We start from the raw sequence: 26,694 nt of genomic DNA, 5'->3' as shown, positions 1-26,694 counted from the left end.
TTTGGCTTTACAGTCGAATGTACAGAATGACTTAGAAATATTAAATCTGTTAGCAAAACTACAATCTAAATACACTTTTAATAATAATAGAAGTAGCTTTTTTTTGCCTTTTTGTTTTGAATAGTGGCATATCAGACTTTTGTACATTTCGAATTTTTTAAAAATATTAGGGAAATTTTAACTGAAGCTTTAAAACCAAAAAGTAAATTAAAAGAATTATTTACTTACTTTTTTACTTATTACATTTGTTTAAAGTACTTATGTATTTCTTTACCAACAAACAAATTGTCAAAGTAATAAAAAAGAGTTCATTTCTATATATTTTTTTTCAAGTTACTAAAAGTAAACTTAAATATGTAGATTAAAAGTTTAAGCTATTAAGTTAGTTCATAAAATCTGCTGATGATCATTTAATCTGATCAATCAAAAATTGGTATTTTATTTTTCTAAATTTAGTAGGTAAAATTAATTAAATTATTAAACAGATTTTAGTTTGTACAATTTGAAAAGTCTTTTATGCACAACAAATTGTTGATTTTTTCAACTTGAAAAGTTCTTGTTTGTCCATTAAAAGTTAAAAGATGTCAGAAACACATTCAGCAGAAGAAGTTTTAGACAACAACGCAGAAGGCAGTGAAGAAGAATTTCATCTGGATAGTTAGTTTGAGCAGATGTTAAAAAAATAAACTAAACATTTTTTTAAAACCTTTGTTAAAACCTTTATTTGCTAAATTTTTTGAGTACAATTTTCAAATTTTTTTTCAAAACAAGCTGTCAAGATGAGACTCCACTTTCTAAACTTTGACATATTTGAAATAAATAAATGCATAGTTAATATTTAAGACTTATAAAGCAACAAGTATCGATTTAAACTTCCTTGAGAAGTTGTATTCAAAAAATTTAGCAAATACAGGTTTTAACAAAGGTTTTAAATATGATATTCATCTTTCTGTTTGCTAACTTTTTATTGAAAAAAATCAATAAAACTATGAAAAAAAAAATTAAAAACATCACCTTATGTATAATATTCTTAAAAACAATAAAAATAAATTATGACTTGTTTAGAGTTTTAAAAATGTTATGCAAATACTCATTTTGTTATTTACTTCATAAACATATCTTGAAAGAGTTGGTGTTTATGTTTGTTGAGGTTGTAAACCTTGTTCAAGCATATTAATTAACATAAATCGGACCCTTTAATAAGTTTGTATAACACTGATTTTTTGAACTTGATCTGCTGTTCAGCCAACTCAGGATGACTCAGGCTAGTTTAAAATTAATAAAATTCAGGCTCTTTTTGTTTATTTTTGCAATACTTGAGCTAATTTCAAAGTGGTGACACTTTTGCACAAGCTGACACCTTTGCACAAGGTGACACCTTTGCACAAAGGTTCACTTTTGCACGAGGTTACACTTTTGCACAGCAACTCTTTTGCACAAAGGGTCATTTTTCAAGTAAAATAAATATATAAAAAAAAATAAAATAAAATAAAAAAAAATAAAAAGATTAACTAACAAAAAATAAAGAAAAAAAATTACTGACCAAGGGTAAGGGTTAGTGGTAACAGTGATAGTAAAAATAAAGAAGAAGAAAAAACAAATAATTAAAAAAATAAATAAAAGTAAAAAACTAGAAAAAATAAACCACAATAAACTAATAAAAAAACAAATAAGGAAAAAAAAAATTACTGCTCGAGGGTAAGGGGTAATAGTGAAAGCAAAAAAAAAAAAGTTAGTAAAGAATTTAAAGTTTTTCAACCTGTGCAAAAGTGACTCTCCATGCAAAAGTGATGCTGTGCAAAAGTGTCCACTCATGCAAAAGTGTCCCTTTGTGCAAAAGTAACACCTCAACCAAAGTGTCCTGTTTTCAATTTCAATATTTTCCTATATTCTCAAGCTAGTTATTTTGACTTGATTTGTTTTCTCTAAGTAATTGTGGCTTTATTCAGTTTTTTGGTAGTTATCTTGGTATTTTAGCATTATTAATAGTATCTTTTTACTTATTTTTTTATGTTATTACATTTTTTTTCATAAACTCAGGCAAACTCCTGCTTTTTTAGTGTAACCCAGGCTAGTTTTTGGTCACTCAGTCTGGCTTTTTTGTCTCAAAGAGTGGTAACCCTGTTTTACTTTACAAAATTAATACATTTACAAATATTTTCAAGTAATATTTTAATGAGTGGCCTCCTATATAAATAGAAATGTATTTCTTTTGAAACTTAGCAACAAATAAAACAAATATATTTATTTTAACGTTTTTATAAAAAAACAACTTTTCCTATAACACTTTTTGAAATTTTTAAAATCTACACCTGAAGTAGTATAGTTAAAAAAAAAACTATTTTTATTTTGTTATAGGTAGGAGATTTGATATTGGGAGTATGAAATTTGATATAAAAGATTTTATTCATAAAACCATACAAACAAAAACTTTTGTTTTTGATAATAGTTTATGAATTAAAGTCTGTTCAAAAGAAGTGTTATTCCATTGTATTCACTCATAATTATTACACACTGCATCAATTTATTTATAAATTTTAACACAATTATCACAGCAACCAATTATTCTTTTACAATTATGAAAGATACCTTTAGATGTTTTACTTATGACTACCTAATAACTCTCATTTAAAACATTCTGTTTTTTTATATAAACCATCAAATAGTTTATATTTTAATTTGTATTTTTGTTACTGTCAATAAAAATAAATATTTGAATATATTAGTTTTTTTTATATTTAAAGAATAAAATCTCTCATGTTTGAGAACTATTTTTGTTGATTCAATAATCATTGAAAGAAACATATTTTTCAAATAAAAACCATACCACACTAATTTTATATTTGTCACCATTCAACTAAAATTCTTTACAGTTGAGACTTTGGGCAAATCAGTTGTAAATACAATCATCAAATAGTGTTTGTTTATTATATTTTGTTCACAGTTGACACATCGAGCTCAGTGGATCAGCAGGAGCAAATCAACAATCAGGAAGAAGAGGCTGAAGAAGAAGAAGTTATGCAGGTTTGCATCCTTTGTTTAGTTTTTGTATAATTTTTGTTTGTTTTTTTAATGTGAATAATGCGTTCAGGAAATAAATTAGTTGAGTGAATTTGAACAATATATATGTGTGAATATGTGTACAAATAAGCACAATTATTTTTAGTATCAAAACGAGTTTGTCTGATTAAGCACAAATAATTTTTTTAGTTTTAAACTTGTTGCTGAGTCTTTTTTTTTTCTTTGCTTTTGTAGAATTTTATTAGCAAAAAGCAACTAAGTTCTTTGAAAAACCTTTCAATAAACTAAAAAAAAACATGTGAAATAAATCAATATTCATAACTAATACATGTACAACTAAATACTATCTTTCAAATGAAACTTAGGTTATCAATCAGTTTCTTAAACAGAAATCAAAGCATTTTTCTTTTTTGTAGCCAATTTTTCTACTTTACAATAACTGAACGTGAAACATTTTATAAATGCATTTAACTTTTAAGTACATAAGACAAAGTTTTAAAACTATAAACTCTGTGCTTTTTTGAATTCTTAACCACTATTCATTTACTAAAGATTTTAGTAGTTGCCAAATTTACATGTAGAAATGTATATGAAAAGTCATCTACGTTTCTATTTTGTAAAACACACTCATAAATATACTTAAACAAAACTTTATATACATTTTCATGATAATGTAAGTCCTACCGTAGTATAACACTGTACAGTTGTGCTATGTACATACACAATTATCAAAAAAATATATAAACGAGGTTACATACACTCAGGTTGACGAAGGAGCACAAGAAGCCAGGGAACAGCAGATGATTCTCCTGCAGAACAATCAGAGGAGAGTGCTGATGAACAGGGTTAATAACTGGATCCACGGGTAATTATTTCAGTATAATTGATTTGCTGATGAACAGGGTTAATAACTGGATCCGCGGGTAATTATTTCAGTATAATTAATTTGATGATGAACAGAGTTAATAACTGGATCCGCGGGTAATTATTTCAGTATAATTAATTTGATGATGAACAGGGTTAATAACTGGATCCACGGGTAATTATTTTAGTATAATTAGTTTGATGATGAACAGAGTTAATAACTGGATCCACGGGTAATTACTTCAGTATAATTAATTTGATGATGAACAGAGTTAATAACTGGATCCACGGGTAATTATTTCAGTATAATTAATTTGCTGATGAACTGAGTTAATAACTGGATCCACGGGTAATTATTTTAGTATAATTAATTTGATGATGAACAGAGTTAATAACTGGATCCACGGCTAATTATTTCACTATAATTAATTTGCTGATGAACAGGGTTAATAACTGGATATACGGGTATTTCTTTTGATAAATGTAGTAGTTTAGAATTAGTTGTCCACTTTTAATATAAAGGGTGATAGTAATTATAGTTAGTAACTTCTTATTAGTTTGAATACAACTAATCACTGAAACGTAATTGATTTGCGAAATGTAATAAATTGATGTTATTTAGGTTATTCTAAAAATAATAGCAGCTAACACTTTTTTTCAAGTCTGAGTGCATTAAGGTTGAGTAGTTTAAGTCAAATACCCAAAAGATAGTTTATGATATAAATTTTCATAAGTTATAAACATCGTTTTGTGTTAAACTACACTGCTGCTATTTCTTAAAACCTGATCATAAATTTGAATAGTAATTTAATGTTTATGTGTTTAAGTTTTGTGCATCGCATTTTATTAAACATGTTTATTTGTTTAGTTTTAGTTATGTTCTGAGAAATTATGAAAGTAACTGTTTAAAGTTCAAAAGCTGTAAGTTAATTTTAAAACAAACTTTTGAATATATAATATAACATTTAAATTTTCCACAGGCAAAGGGGCATATTTGGAAGGTATTTCTATCCAGCGGGCAACGTTTTCGGTTGGTTCTTGAAAATAATAAACTTAAAACACAATATTTCACAAAGTGTTGTTGCACGAGGTTGTGTGAATGTTTAAACTAAAGTTATAATCTCGAATAAAAGATCTAAATTAAGCAAGTTGAAGTATGATATCAAATTTCTTAAAAGTTTTTAGTTTATTTAAAATCAGGTCTCTTCCTTGTATGAACTTATAGCACATTTATTTGGAATTTTAAGATGTTTGTCGCATATGATTGTCAATAAGCCATTTGCTAATGCGCCTACTAGTGATGATCATTATGATAAACAAGTAGACAAGAGTTTGTAACCGCGGTTTTTACACTGTTTGTTGTAAAAAAGCCTTTTTAAATATAAGTTTTATATAAATATTGGTGGCATTTCAACTTTGTTGATGATGGTCGTAATAAACACTGATGTAGCTGTTATACAAATATAACTTACGCACTTGATTTTCAAGATCAAGCTCATGAATAACATGCAAAAAACCATTCACAACGGTGAGGTTTTCGAAAAACTCATGATTTTTTAAAATTTCCTCCCGCGCAGACACGTTCCAGGACAACGGGTCGTCGGACTCCTCGGAGGATCAGAACAATGCGGAGGAGGAGGGAAGGATCGGGGGAGGGGTGAACGACGAGAACAGGAACGAAAACACCAACTACGACGTGACGCTGCCGTCGAGCCATTCTGTGCGTTTGAGTTTTGTTTTTAATTAATTTAGTTTTTTAATTTGCTGTTTGTCTAACAACTGGCTGTTGAGAAAAAAAATGTAAACTACGACGTTTCATTGTCTTCCAGTGTTTGTTCATTATTATTTTGTTTGTATTATTTTTTTTATTAAAAGGAGAATACCAACCATGATTTATCTCTGCATTCCGATTGATATCAAATATAATAACATTAACATATAACTTATGATATGTCACTGCATCTCAATTAAAAGTAAATATAACAACAATAAAATATAAATTTGATTAATCACATTTTTCATTCTATTAGTTATTTTTTTAAAATTAAGTACAAATAACAATTTGTCACTGCAGTCATCCCTTTTTTATTATTCAATTTACACTATTATTTTATTATTTGTACTAATTACAGTCTTTAAAAAAAATTAAATCAAGTTAAAGTTTTGTTATTTATTAATATAAACGAATACGAACCAAGACCCATCGCTAATTGTTTTTAAGGTTCATGTAAATTGTATATACATCATAAATTGTAATGAGTTTTTAGTACATTTAATTTTACACCAACTGCTTAAAGTTTTTTTTTTCTTTAGAACTTTGATTACACTAACGCGGTATATATTCACATGTTTTGATAACTTTAAGATTCTGAAAAAATAAGTTTCGTTTTAAAGACGGATGCTGCTAAATCAGAGAAATGCTCAAAACTCTTTTGTGGAAATGTTATAGTTTGTTATATAAGTTTACAAGTCCTTTATAACGCTTTTAATATGTTATATAAGTAGCAAAACTTATGTAACAACTTTAACTTTTTATATAAGTTTTAAAATCATATTGAAAGCCGAACATTTAGTAAATTAATTCATGTAGAAATATTTTTCAAGATTTGTTTTATGTTTTATGATTTATATTTAGTTAATAAAAACGTTTATTTTGGTTTATTTTAACCAAAACAAAAACTAGTGGCAGTTTTTCAAATAAACTACTCGTTAAGTATTACTTATAATTATTGATTTGTGAAAGTAATACAAAATAAGTTATTGTAAACTAGAAATCAATGCTTTAAATTTTTTAAACAAAAAAAAAAATTAAAAACAAAGGTGAAAAAGATTCAAAAATTACTTTTATTTAAAGTTGATACAGTTTTTAATATGATTTATGAGTAAAAAAAAGTATACAACAATTTTGTTATATTTTGTAACTTTACAAAACTTATTGCAAGCAAAAATAAATTTAGTTTAATGAATTAAGAATATTTTATTTAACGTGTTATTAAGTTTTAATATATATAGGTTTAACCAAAAAAGTAAGCCGAGCAGGATTCAAAATATGTTTTTATTTGAATTTCCACGTGGTAACTAATCTATAACGCAAAACTTCAGCTAGTTTGTGGTGTAAATATAGTTTTGTGTTCAAACAGACCAAGCCTCGCTAGTTTCACGATCAGCGCTTAAATCCGTTAATTTTCTTTACTTGCGTTTCGCATGAGAGTTAATTTTTTTTAAACATTTTAAGGAAAGTTTGAGCTTTTTAGAAGAAAACTGTTACAGTGTCTCACATAATCAGGAACATTAATGCTATTTATAAAAACATAATATTTTGACTAAAAATTAACAAGTAAATTACCAATTTTTTAAGTACGTTTTGAAAGCTTGTAGGCTAAAGTTGAGACATTTTCAAATGTTGCATTAAATGCGGTTTTCAGCCAATTAAATTCTTTCTTCATGCATTCAAGCAGCACAACGATTTTAAATATATTAAGCTCTGTAAGAAAAAAAAAATTAGAAATTACGGTTACAAAGTTTAGAAGAAATTAAAGTTTAAATGATCTCTTTAAATACTTATCCTTCAGTTTATAATACAGATGTGTAAGGTTTTAAGAAATATCTATCTAACAATAATTTTTAATTAAAGTAGTTTTGTGTTATTAAGTATTTTGATCATTAGAAACTTTTAATTATTTTATTTAGCTTTTTTTTGACATTCATCTTTTTTTTCCAATAAAAAATATTTTACTTGAGTCAAAAATAAAAATCAAAGTATCAGGGTATGTCGTCATTTATTTTAAATATAAAATTTTATTTTGTTGGTTTATGAGCCCCTAAAAACAAATTTTTATTTGAATAAATATAAACTAAATCCTATTTTCTTCTTTAATTTTTTTATATTAGTTACATAAAAAGTTAAGTTGATTTTAATGTAGCATTAAAGTTTGCTTTCAAAGTACGTTCTTAGGTTTAACAAAACTTAGAATTTAGCTAAACATTAAAAGCTCTCTATTTTTAAATCAAAGTCTTTATGTTATCGTTAATTAAACAAATTACTTTTCTTTTGTCAAAAAGTAAAAAAGAAGACAGTAAACTAAAAAAGGCAAATGTATTTAATTAAGTATTTAAAACAGCTTCAACTTGTCAAAAGCTTTAATGCAATAATAATTTTTTAATCAACACATTATTCTTTCACTGTAACCAAGATAAGTGTCAGACATTGGAAAAAACAGAACTTTTTTTTAAAATAAAAAAAGCAAAGAGGACTAAACTTTTGCAGCTGAGCGATATAGTTCTACTTGAAAGCATAATTTATTACAAATTGTTACCGCTCAACGGGTTTTCAAACTGTGATCCTCAATAAAAAAAAGTACTAAAATGATTAATTGTGTGAAAATTTATAAAACATTGGTAAAACGAAGTTAAAATTGTTTTATTACTTAAACTTATAAACCCACATAATTCTTATTTCACATTTCTCTCTACAGTACTTGGGCCAGATTCTCTAACGCCAGCGCCAAAAAAATAAAAAAGTTAAAAAGTCAAAAGTTAAACAACTGCTATTATGCTAAGAGAACTGACTTTTGTGTTCAACTAGTTTTTAATTTATTCAATTCGTTGTGCAATTCTCCCAACAGTACCTGGGCCAGATGCTGGAGTGCGAATGCCCTCGGCCCGGCCAATCAGCGGCCTCCGCGCAAAAAGTCCCCGTCATGAAGATCCCCATCATATCCATCGAGGACTTCGTGCCGGTGCCGGGGCAGAACTTCGCGCTGAGGATCCAAAATTTCCGGGACATCGCGTTGCTGAGGCGGATCTACCGGACCGACCACAAGACCCTAGGACTGCTGCCCCTGAAGTTGGTGATTGTTTTTTTGAAAATATTATTTTATTTTAACCCTAAATTGGTGGTTATTTTTATGTTGAAAAATAGCTATAAGATATAAGATTATCTCATACATAATTGATACAAAAAGAAAAAAACACGTTTTAGAAATCTTTACTTTTGGAATATTTGAGCACGTTAGAAACTTCCCCTGTGTTTTAATAAAATTAAAATATGTATGCACAGTGTGATAGCTAGTTCAAGGACCAATTAACCTGACGAAAAGCTTCTCGGGTAAATTAAAAGTGCGTTAAATGTTTGTTTTAAAACAATAAATCGCCAGGTCCGACGAAGAGACTTTCGAAGAAGCGCAGAACCTCCCAATGTCGCAGGCTCCCGATTTCGGATGCACGATGGAAATTGTCAGGTGGAAGGAAGAAGTAAAATATTATATATATATATATATGTGTAATTTAATATCATTTTCTTGCACTGCTGTTATTGCGTATTGTAATTTGTGACTTTTGTTTTAAAGGTGAACGAGGTTCAAATAGTGGCAACTGCAAGAGAAAGATTCCACATCATTGAGAGAATTCCTAACGATAACGGGTGAGAAAATAAATAAATAAATAATTATTTTTCTTGGTCTGTTGGATTTTATATCGTTGAAAGGGTTTCTAATAATAACGAGGTGGTAAGAAAACAAACTAGTGTTTTTTTTGTTTCAAGGGTTTATAGTTTAGAGAAGGTTCCCAATGCTAGTGGTGATTGAGAAAGAATATAAATGTTTTGTTTTTTTGTCTGTAATCAATTAAAATAAATGACAGAAAGAAATCTACCTGCTAATGGGTCGAAAAATAAACTAATATTATTTTAATTAAAATATGATTCAGTGGTTTCAACTGATAAAGTATAAACTTTTTGGTAGTGTGTAATTTTATATTGTATTTTGTAAGGGGTAGTTAACTTTAGGGTTAAAGTTAACGAAAGTTTTTAATTATTTCGTCAAGTTTGTGTTTAAAATTATTGTTTGTTAAATATTTCAAATCGATAAGAGCTGCAAATGAATGGGTAAATAAAAGGTTTTGTTGAAATTTTAGGTAAAATTTTTCTAATTATTATTTTTTATTTCTTGATAAATAATTTCCTCTAAAACTCAAGATTTTTTTCTTTTAGAAATTAGTACGTTCAAGGTATTTTATTTGATTTATTATTTTAAATCTCATATAGTGTTATTTTAGTAAATAATAAAGAGATGCAAATTTTTAAGTAGTTTTACTTCGGAAATTATAGATTTTTATTTATTTTTATTATTTATTTTTTTCGTTATTTAGTTATTTTTTTCATAAATTAAATTTTTTTTATAAATTGCCAAAAATTCCGGCCCATTACTGACAAAAATATTAAGAGGAATTTATTTAATGTTTTATTTGAGAAAAGAATAAGTTTATACCAGGCAATATAAAAGCAGGCTGCCTAAAACTATATATTAATTATATATTTCTTTAATATAAAAGATTAAAATTGCTATTTATGTTTGATAAAATTAATTTTTTATATAAAAAGAGTTTTGTTTTTATTATGTTGTTATGAACTTTGCTACAATTCTTGTAACTTAACACTTCATTTTAAGTAAAGTGTTATATAAAATGCTGATAAAAGTGCTTTAAGAAAGCTTTTTACATTTTTTATCAATGAAACTTTGCTTTCAAGGGAGTGAATTGGTTAATTCTCACCTAGCTGCGCAATGAAGTTGCATAATTTGTTATAAAATCTTTTTTATCTTGTTTAACACAAACTTTCTAGATAAAGATATTGTTTTACTTGATATTTTTTTTCAGTTCAGCCAGAATAAAACAACTTTTGTGATAGTAATTAATATGTGTAAATTTTTTTTAAGTTTTGAATTTTAAAGTTTATCTTTTTAACAAAGTAATTTTTGTTTTTAGCAACCAACAAGCTTTTTTGAACTAAACTTTTTAAAGACTTTAGGGAAAAAGTTTAATTACAGTTTATTATTGAATATAATTTGAATGACTCATCAGTGTCACGTGCGCAGCTGAAACTGCAAGTTTGTATTTTTTATGATTGTTTATGAAAAAATTAATTGTTTGTTAACCGTCTTGTTATGCCAGGCAAATTGCTTTGATTTTAGTTTTTATTTGTGAAGTTGTAGTATATTTCAGTTTATTTCTAAATTATTGCAATCTATAGTTGTACTAAATAACAAAAAGTTGGAAGTTTTGGAATTGTTTTGCCGAAATAGTTTAATAACTTTATTTGAGTTTTTTTTCAACTCTACAATTTATATTTTATTGTTACGAAAAAAGTATTATACTTGCTTTTAATTTTTGTTGAAAGTTTTAGATAACTGAACATTAATGATTCAATGCATTTTTTTAGTGTAGATTTTCTTATTTAATTTATTATTAATTTTAGGTACGTGTGATAGCTTGTAATTCAAATATTTACTTTTTATTTAATTATAACTTTTATTTAAGTTCCTGAACTTTTGCTTCCATCAAGTATTTAAAATTTTAAGTTTGTGGGTTTAAAAGCAAATAACAATAAAGGCTGCAACTAAAATAAACATATTAAAAATATACTAAAATAAAATACAGTTTGTTTAATAACTGTCTGTTAGTTTTTGTTAAGCTTAATATTTATTTTAAGTTTTACTCATAACAAATAATTCTTTACTATTTTAAGTATTAAGCAATTTTCATTTTTGGTTTTTAATTTTTTTAATGAAAAAACTAAGGTTAAAATAGAAAGACTTTAAAATAAAAAGTAAAAATTTAAGATTCCAAATTCCCAACCCATTAGTTAAACATTAGTTTATCAGATTTAAAATTGATAAAGTTGTATTAAAAAAAATTTTTTGTAGAGTTATTAAGACAGTTAGCTTATTTCAATATTGTATGTTTTATGATGAAAAATAACAGAAGTTAGTAGTTGTAAAAATGTTGCTTTTTAGTTTGCTTTATTTTAGTTAAACGTAGAAAAAGAAATGTTTAATATTCATAAACTTACAAATTTAAGGTAAATACTGCTTGAAGTATTTTTGGTAGAGTAGAATTTCTCAGATGAAAACTGAACAGTTTATAATAAGTATAGTTAAAACTGTTATGAATATAATTAATATTACATATTATTTTATAAACAGAACATTGGACGCAATAATCACCATAGTAACAGACAATAAACTCCCGTCGTTAAGCGATTCTGTTCTGGGGTCCAATTCGAATTTCCCCGCCCCAAGCGAACCGAGAATACCAAGGAACACCCCAAGACTGCCTAGTAGTAGAAGTCAGTTTGAAATGTTAAATCGTTATCTTTTTTCAAATAAATTAATTTAAAAAGGCACACAAGAAGACTTAGTGTGATATTTTCATAAAAGTAACTTTAAAAATCATTTCATTCTTGTAATATGATTACCTGTGAAAAGTTTATAATGTTCGGCTGAACAAAGACTGGACAACAAAATCAAATTTGTTCTTAAGAGTTGTGCAAAGTAAAGGTGTTAAAAGTGTAGAAACATTGTGTTTCGTAAAAAAATGTTTTATGATGTATATGATTATTTTTCCTTCCAACATCCGTTCATCACCAGTAACAAAATGATCCAGCATCTCAGATATGCTTTAGATAACTTTTTATATTAAATAGTTAACTTTATGAAGAGCACACTATTAAAAAAAAATCACAACAAACTCACCCAACAACAAGGAAGATAAATAAACATCACACCCGAAAGTTTATTTTAAATATAATATTTTTCATACACCAAATTAAATTATCAGCGCATATTTTTCTTCTCAGCAAGTCTCACCCAACACCATTAAGAACAGTCAGCATTACAATTAATTATGATATCAACAAGCTGTGTTTGCTATGTACAAACTTACCAAATAAATCAGCCGCAAATTTGAGTTTTTTTAATGTTACACTTTTCACACATCAATTTAAATTTACGCAAAAAAAAATCCCCGCCTCTCACCGTCAGCACCAATCACAGGCCAGCAACAAAAAATCTTTAATTTTGAAATTGAACTTGCAATTTGTCAAGATTTAACGCGTGATAGTTTCTTATCTGAGTTTTCACAGTCTGCAAATTTCCATGCAAATAATTTTCTTCACAGCGAGATCCGCTTCTCAACGCCGTCATCGCAGATCGGCAGTTGTAGATAAATAAAACAAAATATTAAAATAAATTAAAAAAAACAAAAGTTTGTAGATTTGAAATATTAAAACGCACTGCGTTAACAAGCTCTAATGTTTGTGTTTTCTCTGCTTTTTTTTTGTATTAACATGCTGTTACAACTTTTTAGCAAACCCCGCCACTCACCGCTCTCAACAATCTCAGATCGACCAGCAAAGGTCCCGGATGCTCGTCGCACACCGGATGAAGATGAGGAGGCTTCATCACGCCGCGATTATGACGTCACACTCGCCGTGGGTTTACAAGATGTACCACACGGTTCGTTTGTTTTAAAAAATCGATGGGTTTACAAGGGGTACTGCATATGGTTTGTTTCATGTTTGATTGTCAATTAAACACTATAGATAAACTTTTAATTATTTTTTTAGTTATTGTAATTAACTAATTTATTAATTTAATAATTAATAATAACCAGTGACTTTCAAATTTTTTAAAAGCCATGCACTGTACAATAGTTTATTGATAATAAAAAATTTGCACACTTGTCGCCTTAGTAGAAATATGATCATTACTCTTTTCGTTGTGGTTTTTTTTACAATTTTTTATTAAAAAGCACCAGTTATGAAGTATTTAAAATAAAATTATAAAAAAAGGGTAATATATTAATTCTAGATCAGTTTAAGTGCACACTACTGGGCATTTTAAAAAGGTATTTTGATTTTTATCAATCATTCTAATAACTTATTAATTAGTTTGATGAACCATTAACGTTTAATTTCATCAGAATTTTTAGAATGCTTTGATTACAGTTTAAAGTGATTTTTTTTAGACTTTAGTAGTTTTTAGTTCTTTAACTAGTAACAAAGTACTTGTTTGTTATTAATTCGAAAAATAAAATAAAAGGAGAACTTTCTTTAAGGAAATTTTATTTACAATATACGAAATAATATAGAATTTTTATGAAATATTTTTAAAAGCTTTAAAAAAAACAAGTTAAATAAAAAAAATGTTTTTACTGTTTGTATTTTATATATTAGGAGTTTTTAAGCCGTAAAAAAGTCTGTAAATTGTTCTTGTTCGATAGTTATTACTAAAAAGTAGAAATATATTCTGTAATTTACATTATACTAAACTTATTTAAACTTTATTGTTTCTGTTATTCGAAAATTTTACTAAATCTTTGACATAAAAAGTTCTTAGCTTTTCATCGTAGTTCTATAACTTAATATTGTACATCTGTACTAACAAACTAATTAAAAATGGAAGCAAGATAAAGTGTAGACTTGTAAAAGCATTCGAAGATTAATGTTTTGAAAGTTACCATCAAAATAATTTCGAATGTTTAGGTTAAAAAAAAAAAAAACGAATTTAAAAGACGAGTTTGGTAAACACTTATATGTAATATACAAATGTAGAGAAAAATGTCAGTTAGTATCCAAGCATATCCCAAAGTAAACTTGCCCAAGGTCCAAAAGATAAAAGTTTCAAGTTTTCTTCCTGTGATAAAAAGTAAGAATTATTTTTTCGAAATTTATCATGACCAAGTCTTAAAATTGATACAACTCAAAATTTATACCTTCATACAGTTTAGTAGTTTTTTTATTTTTAATAAGGCATAGTTTTCAAAATAAAGTGTGTAATTAATTGTTGTCCTGGTACTTTGAAATAAAATGGCGTCATTGGATACTTTACTTCTAAAAAAAGAAGGAGTAATGTTTATACGTGCAAGCTATTTTATTTTTGTTCCTTATCTTGTTAAATTGTATTTTTCCTAAAATTTTTTATTTATTGTAAACTCAAAATGACGTTGTAAAAATGTTAGTTTTCATAATTACTTTAATAAGGTCTGGTGTGCACAGGTTTTCTCTTTTCGTTTAACTGCAATTAGCTTTAAAAAAAGCTGTTTTAGTATTTTTTGATTAGTAATTTAAAAAAAAGTAGAAAAAATTAAAACAAAGACCGAATACGACCGTGATTTCATAAACAGAAATGTTTTTTTTTTTTCAAAAAGCATGATAAAATTTTATTTACAAAATAGTTCGTAATAGTTTTCACACAAATTAAATTTATAATTTAGAACTCAAATTTTGAATTTTTACTATTTTTTCTAATCAAATAATTTTATACGCTGTAATTAACCCATTTTTATTTTTTTCGCTTACATACTTTGATCTAAGTTTGTTTACTTTAAACATTATTTTTAAAATGAAGTAAAGCCCCGGGTTCGAATGTTTTTGTTCTAAACTTTTAAAGTTGGTGAGCTTTGATGACGTAGCTTTTTGTACTATTTGAGTTTTATTTTATTTAAAAAGATTTTTGCATGAACAAGTGATTATAAAGAAAAAGTGTGCCCAAGTAGGATCTAAAATAGTGCTTATGTGCACACCAAACTATTAAACATTAAATTTATTGTTATAATATTTTTTAAATAAATTATCATTGAATTTGCCAGGAATATTCATCAAAATGAAAATTATAATTAAAACAAAAAGTTATTGCTTTATCTAAAATATCTATTACTCTATTCTAGACTTGCAAAAAGAGTGAGCTAGTTAAAAAAAATTTTTTTTTGCAATAAAACAACAACAAAATAATTTTAATTTATATATAATAAAACAAGCACTTGTTATTTTAAAGCGTTCTAAGGCACTTTAAAAAATCTGAGCAAAAAAATTGAGTCTGTTGGCGAAAAATTATTCTAATTTATTTCAAAATTAAGAGGTTTGTAAATAGTTTATAAGTGTAACCTGCAAGGAAACGAACGTCGTCGGTACGCAGTAATCGGTAAATTTCAGGCAAGACTCAATTGCCGTGTTGACGCGGTACCAGTGCGTCACTATGACGTAGAAGGCTGTCAAGTCCGCAATAAACGATAAACCTGTCTGTGTTTGTCATTTAGTTAATTTTAACTTCATTTAGTATTTTTATTAAAATGCTGTTTAGAATAAATCTTGGTTTGTTTTAGAAACCATTTTCTTTGAAACATTAGAAACCAAAACATTATCTTGTAAAGGTTTTGTTAAAAGCAAACTTAAGAAAGCTTTTATTGAATAATTTAAATCTATTGAAATATACTAGAAATGCAACTTCTTTAAAAAAAATTTGAAAAATTTTATTTATCAAAATTTAAAGCTAAGTACACAAAAACAAAGCCAAAAACCAGAACTGTTATTTTTTAGTCATCTTATTACTATGAAAACTGTTGCTTAAAAATTTCAACAACAATCGCAACTTTGTACATTGACAGTTGTTAACCGAACAATGACATCTTTATAAATACAAACAATCAAGACCTGTTAAGTACAAACTTGCCACCCACCAGCTCACTTTCTCAAGTAACTCAGATTCGTAGGTAATGTCTCTTAATAAACAATTAAACATCAAACCTGCACGTGCCACAACTTTTCCTGCCGGACGTCCTTGCGAGGATCGTTGTGAAGCAAAATCTTGCATATGGAATCGCTGGCCTTGAAAAAAGAAATTGTGTTTTAGACAAATTTTCAATCTCAGTTGAGTGTGAATAATTGCTTCAGTTATTGTTTGCTTGTTATATAAACCAATGTGCATCAAAAAGTGTGCGCGGCAGTGTGCGTAGCAATTAAACTGCTTCTATGGTTAAAGTGTTCTGTTTGGACAAGTGTGCGCAAGTGCTCGTCATCGGAAACACTTATGATAAAAAAAATAGTGTAAAAAAACAAAAAACAAAACTTCTATAAATATAATATAAAAATTCTATAATGTTTTTATTTTGAAGTTAAGAACTAACAGGCCGGCCTCATTTGTGTTGAAAAGCATCACGGCTTTGTGCCTTTTCGTGTGTTTGTGTTAAAAATAGCAAGTGAGAAAAAGTTCCTTTTATGAAACACACAGACCTAAATATTTACTCAACTTTGGCATGTTTACAGTTTCTAAAAGTTTCGAAACCTGAGCTTCGCAACAAAGTCGTGAGATCACCAGTTTGTCGGTTAAGTCTTAGTTTCTTTATAAAACTGAGTTTTCAGTAAATAAAAATTCCTGGAAGAGAACCGTTTTAAAGTAAACATGCTTGGAAGTTTCCAACAAGTTTTTTGTCAACAAAATTTGATAAAAATTTGTTTTAAATTGTTAAATGAAGTATAGTTTATATTTTAGGTAAACTATTGAAACAAGTATATGGTTTCTTAGACCAGGTAGACAAATTTAAAGATTGAGTTACTTTGTGTTGATACTTTACACCTTTAATACTTTCTTTTATTTTCACTAGATATAACTTTAACAAAACAACTAAAACATGTTTACGAGTAGTAAAAAAATTAAAATAAACGTTTAAAAATTTATAAAGGTTAAAAGCATAGATAACTTTAGATTATAATTAATATTAATAAAATACATAGTCCTGTTTTTCTGTATTATAAAGTATTTAAAAGTTTATATTTGGGTTTTAACTTTTAATTGACGCCTGTGAGCACCGAAATTTTTGAGTTCTCACTGAACATTTTGAGTTTATTTTATCTGGCAAAAAGTTTCACAACTTATATAAAAACTTGTGTGAATAATGACGCATCCGAAAATTTTCGCAAACTTTCTCAAGTGTTTCTGCTTAGCACTCGAAATTGCGTCCTACAGTTACCTCGTCAACTCAAGTTTACGTCTAGTTTTGCAATGAATTTTTAAAACGAAATCAAGCTTATGAAGTTCAAGGTTGGTTTTTAGACTAATTTTTTGCACAAACTTTTATATTCGGTATCTCAAGTTTGTATGGCATTTAAAAGGTTTATTTTGCAATAAATTTATATACAGACTTGATAGCTTCAAAGACTAAATTTTACATATAACTCTCCGAAATTTTCTATTTGAAATCAACAAAATTTATAAATTATTTAACTAAAGACATAAACTTTGTTTTTTGGTCACTTGAAGAAATAAAAAAAGTTAATTTTAGTTAAACTATTTGATTTTAAACTGATTAAAGTACTAAAAAAAATTTGAAAACACTTTATTGTTTTATAGCTGTAAAATTTTCCAATAATTGCTTTATATGAAATATGATCTTACAAATAATAAAAAACCTGCAAAAAGTCATTTCCTTTACATTGCAGACTATCAATGAATAATAGAACAAGCGAGTGGAAATTTATTATTTTTTAAATCAATTTTTATCTTTCGGTTTTTTTTTCGATAAAATCAAAAACCTCCATCCAAAAGAATTTGAAGTTTTAATTGGTGTATGGTAACAAAGTTGATGCATTTAACATTAACCTGCATTGAAAACAGTTGAAACCAGTTTAAATGATGTTGCAACGAATTACCTTGAACGGAAGCAAGAGCATGCCAACCAGTAAACTGGCAATCAGCGGTGTGAACTGCACGGCTCTGCAGTTCATGTTCACACTTTCCAACTGACTCTTCAGGCAAATTGTCTTGTTTCTCACCAATGATCTTATGACAAATTACTAGTTTTGAACGAAGCATTGATTTTAAAGTACTGTTTGTTTACTTTTTTGTATAATTAAAAAAACATTACTCAAGAATGACTTGTAAGTTTAAATATCAAAAAATAGGTTTATGGAAAAGTTTAAGTTAAATTATTTGGTAAAACAAAATTTCAAACTATTGAATGTGGTTGCATGACAGTTCAAATCCTGGAAATTTAAATTCCAGTAATTCAAATTCTATACATTTAAGTCATTGTTTGTTTAGTAAGAATTTTTAAACTTTTATAACCCTATTAATTACTTATATGAGCTTTTCCATCAAGAATATACTGTTTTTTAAGATGTGGCCCATTAAAAATTGTTTTAGCAATTTTAATTGTCAGAATTTAGCAATTTTAATTGTCTGTGCACCCAATAAATTTGCATAAATCTCTCTTCAACTCACTTAAAACTTAATGATAATTTTCTTTAAAAACTAGATAAAACATTTGACAAGTTTCACATTGCAGTGATAAAATGTTAACTCATAGGAAGATTCAATTTAATTGAAAACAAAATATAGACCAACTTGTACTTGCTACAGCACTCAAATGAAAATATTGGAATTTGTCTTTTGATTTTCCGAAGTTTCTTCTTGAACATAGGTCTTTTACTTTTTATTTCTTCCAAATACTTGTTTTGCTTGGATGTGAAATTGTTTTCTGTTGAATTATTAACGTGGAAACTTTCACCATAAATTATATCATTATATATAAGTGCTGTTTTCTATGTGTTTTCCGTTACAACATGTTTATTTTCATGATATTAAACACAACTTAAGCGTGCTTAAAACTACCCTGTTGTAAATTTATCTAAACCATCAAAAAGTTGTTTTCAATTGAATTTTAGTTTTATTGTGAGGAGATTTATTATAATTTTTGTTAAAATTTTAAACTGTAAAAACGTTATAAAATTGTGTCTAGTAATAAGTGTGTAAAAAAGTTTTATGCGTACAAACGATTGTAACAAAAAATAGTTCTAATAAATGGTATTAGTTTAGTTTTAAAGTTGTTTCAAAAGTACCAAGCCTGAAAACTTTTGTTAATTAATTTTAACACACTTCCAATTATTAAATTGTTTAAAACATTTAAAATTTATCGCACTCAAACTGTAACTTTTAAATGTTTCTTATATGCCTTTCCTACTTGTATTATCAACAGATAGCAAAAATTTTACGTGGATTACCATAGAATTAAATTTGTAAAAAACAAACTCTACTTTACCACTGCTTTCTATGTTGCTACGATACTTTTAACAGTGTGCTTTAAAAAGATATTGTTTTAAATAAACTTTCAGTTTCTTTTATTTGTTGCTCTGAAAATGGAATGTTTTATTTTGCTGTAAATGTTTCTTATAAACTTTTTTAGAATAATAAAGATTAAGTTGTAGTTTTAGTGTAAGATAATACTTAAAAGTTTTTAATTTTACATGTTTTTTTAAAATTTTTCATCTATCTATACTCACACGCCCTAAATGCACTTAAATTATTAAAATACTGTAAGCAAGATATATTTGAAATAATTCTATATCATCTTTTGGTTATTAAGTGTTAGAGTATTTAAAAATTACTATATATTTAAAGGAACACTTTTATGAACTATCCAAAGAACATCACTATTTATGTATACTTTTTTATTGAAACTGCAAACCCACTTGGTATATATGAACTGAATATTTCTAATGCTAGTTTTTCTCTGTCTTGATTAGTAGTAAACAAATCTCTGTAGTTTTTTGTGTGCCGGCACCAGTCGCTCACATCTTTCTGTAATATTTAATTAAGTTTTCTTAACACAGATTATATATAAAGTTCACGTGCATAGTTTTATAACTATCACAGATATGAAGGCTTTCCTGATGACCTTCTAAATAATAATAAAAACTAATCATGTGTTGAAAACAATTCTAACGAGATTAAGTGATTGTAAAACTAAGTTTAAATAACTCTACATACAACCAAACTGAAAATCACTCACATTAAACCATAAAATTAAAGAACGCTTGTCCGAGTTGTTTATAAAATCATGTAAAAAAAAAAACTGACTGAATAAATTTTCTTGGCGTAGGAGTTGAAATCGCTCGCAAAGTCGGTCTCGCTGAAGAAAGCGACCCAGAATGGGAACGCGAACTTCAGCCCGAGTAATATGAGCCAGTGGAGCCTGCCCTTGAAAGTTGACAGCTTGTAAAGCGGCCCCAACGCCATCAGCTTACCACGATTTACCATGATTTGAATTAAAAAAAAAAGAAATTACAGTTGAATTAAAATAGCGCAAACATTTGCTTTTTTCCTTGTGTTTTTTCTCTGTGTAAGAGCTCATCGGAAGTAATATAAATTATTGTTTTTTTTTTCTTAGTTCACTGCCTAGTGAAAAAATGCGGCGTGAAGAATTTTGAATTTTTGAAAACATGAAATGATTGCAGAGCGAACTTATGGGTGCAAAATACATTTCATTTCAACATTTTACTTATCCTAGAACACCCTTGTGCATATATTTTTAATTAATTAGACCCTAAAAATTTAATTAAATTTGTTTACAGAGCTCATTGCGCCTCCAAGTGTTCGAGCACATGAGCAAGTGGTGGCACAACTGCCTCAAACCCGAACTCGTCCCCGACGACCCCACAGATTTCAGTTTCTACGTCATCGCCAGGTTACCTAGCAACTAAGTTATTTGAAATAATAGTTAAACAAATTTTGCCATTAGATGCAATTATTTTCCCAGGTTTAAAAAATCTATAAGTAGAAGTTTATTGGTTGGAAGAAATTTTACGTTAAAAGTGACAATTATAACACAGTCATAGAAAATAATCAACTTCTACATATCACCATTTTTGATAAAGTTTACTAATATTATATTTCTTTTTTGAATTGAATTAATCTTCCAAGGGAAGTAATTAATACCTTTAAAGAATTTAAAATAGGAAATAAAAGTGATACAGATACAATGATGGATCATATAATCAACAGTTTTCTTTTTCTCTTTGTCATACATACTTATATTGAAACTTTATTGAAAAACATTTTCTTCCTGCCAGGTTACCACTTTCAAACGGTGTGAAAATGAAGCTCATGAAACTGAAGTCGGCCGAACAGAGATTGAGATCACTGTGCGCTATGTTAAGTGATGTCAGTTTATTTCATTTAATTATATTAAAATAATAATAATTTATATATATCACTGCGCGCCATGTTAAGTGATGTAAGTTTATTTTATTTAATTATATGAAAATAATAAAATTTATATATATCACTGTGCGCTATGTTAAGTGATGTCAGTTTATTTTATTTAATTATATGAAAATAATAAAATTTATATATATCACTGTGCGCTATGTTAAGTGATGTCAGTTTATATAATTTAATTATATTAAAATAATAATATTTTATATATATCACTGTGCGCTATGTTAAGTGATGTCAGTTTGTTTTATTTAATTATATAAAAAAAATAATTTATTTATATATATCACTGTTTGCTATGTTAAGTGATGTCGTTTATATAATTTAATTATATTAAAATAATAATAATTTATATATATCACTGTTTGCTATGTTAAGTGATGTCAGTTTATTTTATTTAATTATATAAAAAAATAATAGTTTATATATATCATTGTTTGCTATGTTAAGTGATGTCAGTTTATTTTATTTAATTATATAAAAAAATAATTAATTTATATATATCATTGTTTGCTATGTTAATAAATGTTGGAATTTTTTTATTAAATTTAGTCATTTCTTAAATATTTATTATGTTCTATGCTAATTGATGTTAGTTTTATTAAGATATTTAAATAGTTTAATTGTTGTATTTATTTTACATTTAGAATAAACAGATTGTAGTTGTTTTGTGCTATGTTAAGTGATGTTAGAAACTTTTAAACTGATATAAGTTAATTATTTTAACATATAAAATATTTGAATAAGTTGTGCTTCAGATATCTAAACGCTTTAAGTAATAAACTATATTGAAATTTCAACAAAAATCACTAAAAATTTTTCACAAAAGTTTAACTTTTAATATAAATTATATACATGAAAGTTTGAAATAATAATTAAAATATACTGAATTAAAGATTCTAAATTAAAACTGTTTCCAGTTAACATTCATTGAAAATTTAAAAATGACGTTTTTTGTTTAAGTTCAAAAACATTTATTTTATTAATATTCTTCTTCAAATGAAAGCTAAGTAATTGAGCTATTGATAAAGTTAGGACAAGGCTTCACTAAAATGTTGTTTATATATTTGAGAAATGTCTATAAAATTAGTAGTTTTTACTCTGTATTTTTACAAATAAACAAAGCAAAATATTTCTTAACATAATTTTTTTTTTTCATATATTAAACTTTTTAAAGTTTTAGGTAACAAATATCATAAATAACTTTTAAATTTTGTTGTTTTTTTAAATAGAATACTAAACAAAATTAATAATTTGCTATGCGACTTTTAAAGTGTGAACAAACTGACTTTGAATAGAAAGACAGATATTGATTAAAAAATCAACTCCAATAAACTTGTGACCTTCTTGAAGCTGTCTCTATTGATTTAAACGACTTTTTTAGTTTTTAGTAGCTTAAATTAAAATGATAATTAAAAAAATAATTTTAGTAGCACTGCTCTAATATGTTTCTTAAGAAAATATTGAAAAACCAGTTGATTCTGTGTGGTTTAGTTAATTTTTGTTTGTTTTGAAAATAAGTAACAACACATGAAAACAGAATTTGAATATTTTCTTGAAAAATAGATAAACAACTGGGTTATCAAAAATTTTGCTTTTCTAATTATTATGTCAATCAAAATAAGTATTTCAAAACTCAGTTTATTTTGTGTTGATATTCAATTGAAAAATTTTTAGATTTAAATAAAGTGAATAACTGAGTTCTTATTTTTAAGTAAGTAAATTATTTTTCAGTTTTATGGAACAATGCATATATTAGAAAAATAAATGCCAAGTGTTTATTTTTTTATAATAAGATTAACAGTTTTTTTTTTATTCAACCAAAAAGTTGCAAGTTAATAAAATTGAAAAAATATTCTTAAATTTCCGACTTTGTTTATTTGCTATTGTTAAGTTTACTTTAAAGTTTCATCATAAATGATTTATTGAAATTTTTGTTTTTCATACTCACTAGGCACATGTTGAGTTGGAAATTTTTAAACTTTTCTGCGTATCCAATTGTAAATGACTCATAAGTAATAGTGATTACGTTTTATATAATTTCCAAATGGCAATCTTAGTTGTTTGCTTCTATGTAATGTAAAATGTTTGTAAATTTTTGCAACCGTATCAATTATAGATGGCTATGTTTTATAGTGAGTTTTATTTTAAAGACCTTTTTTCAATCTGTAAAATAAGTATTTTTTAGGTTTTCAAATGATTATTACGACTCAAAAATAGTGCACAGTAAAAATTTTTTGTAGTCAATTTGTGTTTAAATGTTGTAGATGTTTTGGCACTTTCAGTCAATCACGTAAATGTAAAGAAGCTAACTATCATAATGATCAGTATTTTTTATAAAAAAGGGTGATTTTTGATGGTGCAGTAGGAAAACTAAACAAAATGTTAATAAGTATTAAAATAGCATTAAAATATTCAAAAAATATCAATATTCTAACAGTAGATAACCTAACACATACAACATATTTGAAAAAAATTAAAAATTAAATTTTATAAAGTTTTATTTTAGAAATTGTAATATTTGAATTTAAATTTGGAGGTTTTTTCAACGTTAGCTTATTTAATTTGATTACAAATAAATTAAATAAATACAACGAGAGTGCAGCTTTAAACATTAGATTGTTTGCCAGTTTAATGTTTAATAGCGATCAGTTTATCTTCAATGATAATTATCTTTAATGCTACTTAACATGAAATGGTTGGAAATTGTATACATTAAAATCCGATGAGTATTTATATTCAAGCAGTGGTCCGCACTAAATTGTAGTAGTCATGGAATTTTACAGGCGTAAACTTAAATAAACAACTGAAATAAATAACAAATTAAAACATATAAGTACTGAATTAATATAAGTAAACAACTGGATAATTTTTTCTCCACGTAAGTTGTGGTTGCTTGTTTGTAATAAGTATTAAATGTAGTTAATATATAAACTAAATGGCCATCTAGTTGCATAAACATTTAAGCAAAGTATTAAAATATACGACAAGTTTATCAATGTAGAAAATGACAAAAATATGTTATTTTCTCCACAGTGGACGACACTGAATTGCAGCAACTGTGGCCGCTTGGTGGCGCACCGTCGCGACGTGTTCAGTATGTCTTCGGAAGGTCCGATGAACGCCTACGTCAACCCGGCAGGTAATTTATATATATATATATATTGTATTCATTATTCATGTTCACTTTGTTGTCAAATGGCAAATGCATTTCAGGTGTTTATAATTGTAAAAACACAAGTTTCGAACATAAGATTTACACCTCTGATGCGCTTGTACATTCGCACAGTGATCATCTGCCTCATAACACACTTAACTTATGTTATTATTTTAACGCTATCAATCGCCAACAAACGTTGTAAACGAAGAATTTACAGTAATACTAAAGTATAGTTGATTTTGTGTATCGTGTATTTACATACAAAATGAGTTTCGGCAGGTGCTTAATTTGGATAAAGCCCGAAATCTACGAACTTATAAAAAGTAGATGTATAATGTAGATTTTATAGCAAAAATCCAAACTACTTTTTCATTACCAGGTGTTGTGCATGAGACGTTAACTTTACACAGGGCTCACTCCCTCTTCCTCACAGGACTGCCATCTAGTGTCGACTCCTGGTTTCCCGGGTTAGTTGCCATGGTTACTCGTATTTTGTTGTTGGGGTTTCAACCAATGGGATGTTTTGAGGTCTTAAATGTAGACTTTATTGTTAATATTTTACTTTCAAGTTGCTCAGGTTATTTTTATCAAAAAAATAAGTTTTCTAACATGAAAAATATTTTTATTTGATATAGAATTTAGCGCCTACATCCAGACCTACGTTATGAGAATAAAAATGCAACAAATTTAATTGCGAGTGCTTACTTGGCAGTGGTGCTTACTAATGATCATGTAATTTTATATTTGAGAGTTTCCGCACTTTTTATTGTAATTATTTGAAATAAAAGCCTTTTCGGGTGAATCTAACCCGTAACATTAAAAAGGTTTTGTAAACATGCTCTTCAGATTTTTTCATTGGTCATAATACGAAAGTCTAAAGTGTCATATGCTTTTTCTCAAGACCAAGACTTTAAACGATGTTGTGGTATAGGCAGTTTTGTATAAGTTTTCCAGTATAAATTAGTTTAAAATAAAAAATCAAGTTATTTTCGCCAAAATTAATATGTTTATTTCTTAATTTATTTTTGCTAGCTAGGTTTTAAGAAGGCTAAAAAATTAATAGTTAAACATTAAATGTTAATGTAAAGAAATCTAAGTAGTTTTTTATTACAGCCATGTATTTTTATTCAGGAAAAACCTTCAAGTAAAAAATTTAAATTTTTATTACAGTAAGCTCATTCATGTCAAGCTAAAACAGAATATAGTTTGTAAGATATAAGTTAGGTTGTTTTTTCTTTAAATATCGTAAACTTTTATAAGTAAATTGTGTTTAGTATACTGAAAATTACTGTTGTTTGACTAATGACCAATAAGTCAAATAAATACTAAAAAGTAAAGTTTATTTAAAAATATTTTGTATGTTTTCCAAATTTATAAACAAATTGCACTTGAATATTGTATTTTTAACTTTAATTGTAAGATTTATCTTATTTTAAGATTTAACTTACCTATAATGCTTTAAACTACCAAAAAGTTTAAATAAGTTTTTATGTAATATTCGAAACTAACTTTTACTATTTTATATCTTAACGATCGAGTTTTTCTTTTATAGCTCTTTTATCTGATAGACTAAATATAAAATTGGGTTGAACTATTTTTTAATGTGTCGTTAATCTAGTGACGACTAATTTTACATTTTAATTACAATAAAGAATAGTGGATAAAAGTAAAAAATATAAATCCATAAAATTTCAATCGGCAAGTTTTTTTTTGCAAGTTAAGTAGCTTGTTATTTTTTGTTTTTTTTTTCAAGTTTAATTTGTAATTGTTTAAAATTTCCAATCTATAATATCTATTTGAAATATTTTGTCAATAACAAAAAAACTGTATTTGTATTTTAAAGGTAATATAAAAATTACTTACTCTTCATTTTTATATTAAAAAAATACTACAACAATGATAAAATATTTTATTTGAAGTATAAAGTGCTTGTTTTTTCAGCTAGCAAACATTGGTTGTAAAAATTCTCAAAGCTTTTATTTAAAAGCCAAAGTAAAGTTTCTTTTTGTGTAGAAATACAATTACATAACGGCGGCGGCGTTATAT

At 26.6% G+C, this 26,694-nt stretch overlaps 1 protein-coding gene across 1 annotated transcript in view; it reads left to right on the top strand.

Moving 5' to 3' along the window:
* The first annotated feature begins 517 nt into the window (after positions 1 to 517).
* Positions 518 to 26,694, top strand: part of LOC145838400 (protein cereblon-like) — a 28,478-nt gene continuing 2,301 nt past the window's right edge. The window contains exons 1-14 of the mRNA XM_082945986.1: positions 518 to 657; positions 2,945 to 3,024; positions 3,786 to 3,886; positions 4,866 to 4,915; positions 5,463 to 5,605; positions 8,511 to 8,731; positions 9,042 to 9,138; positions 9,234 to 9,307; positions 11,865 to 12,007; positions 13,027 to 13,175; positions 20,846 to 20,963; positions 21,349 to 21,434; positions 24,525 to 24,630; positions 25,028 to 25,115. Coding sequence (XP_082802112.1) covers positions 582 to 657; positions 2,945 to 3,024; positions 3,786 to 3,886; positions 4,866 to 4,915; positions 5,463 to 5,605; positions 8,511 to 8,731; positions 9,042 to 9,138; positions 9,234 to 9,307; positions 11,865 to 12,007; positions 13,027 to 13,175; positions 20,846 to 20,963; positions 21,349 to 21,434; positions 24,525 to 24,630; positions 25,028 to 25,115 — 1,532 coding nt within the window. The 5' untranslated portion in view covers positions 518 to 581. The remainder of the gene's footprint in view (positions 658 to 2,944; positions 3,025 to 3,785; positions 3,887 to 4,865; positions 4,916 to 5,462; positions 5,606 to 8,510; positions 8,732 to 9,041; positions 9,139 to 9,233; positions 9,308 to 11,864; positions 12,008 to 13,026; positions 13,176 to 20,845; positions 20,964 to 21,348; positions 21,435 to 24,524; positions 24,631 to 25,027; positions 25,116 to 26,694) is intronic.

The sequence above is a fragment of the Thalia democratica genome, chromosome 6, assembly GCF_965202585.1.
Source record: "Thalia democratica chromosome 6, ktThaDemo2.hap1.1, whole genome shotgun sequence".
In the NCBI taxonomy this organism is placed as follows: Eukaryota; Metazoa; Chordata; class Thaliacea; order Salpida; family Salpidae; genus Thalia; species Thalia democratica.
The sequence above is the reverse complement of the archived record's forward strand: the minus strand, read 5'-3'. Positions and strand labels throughout refer to the sequence as shown.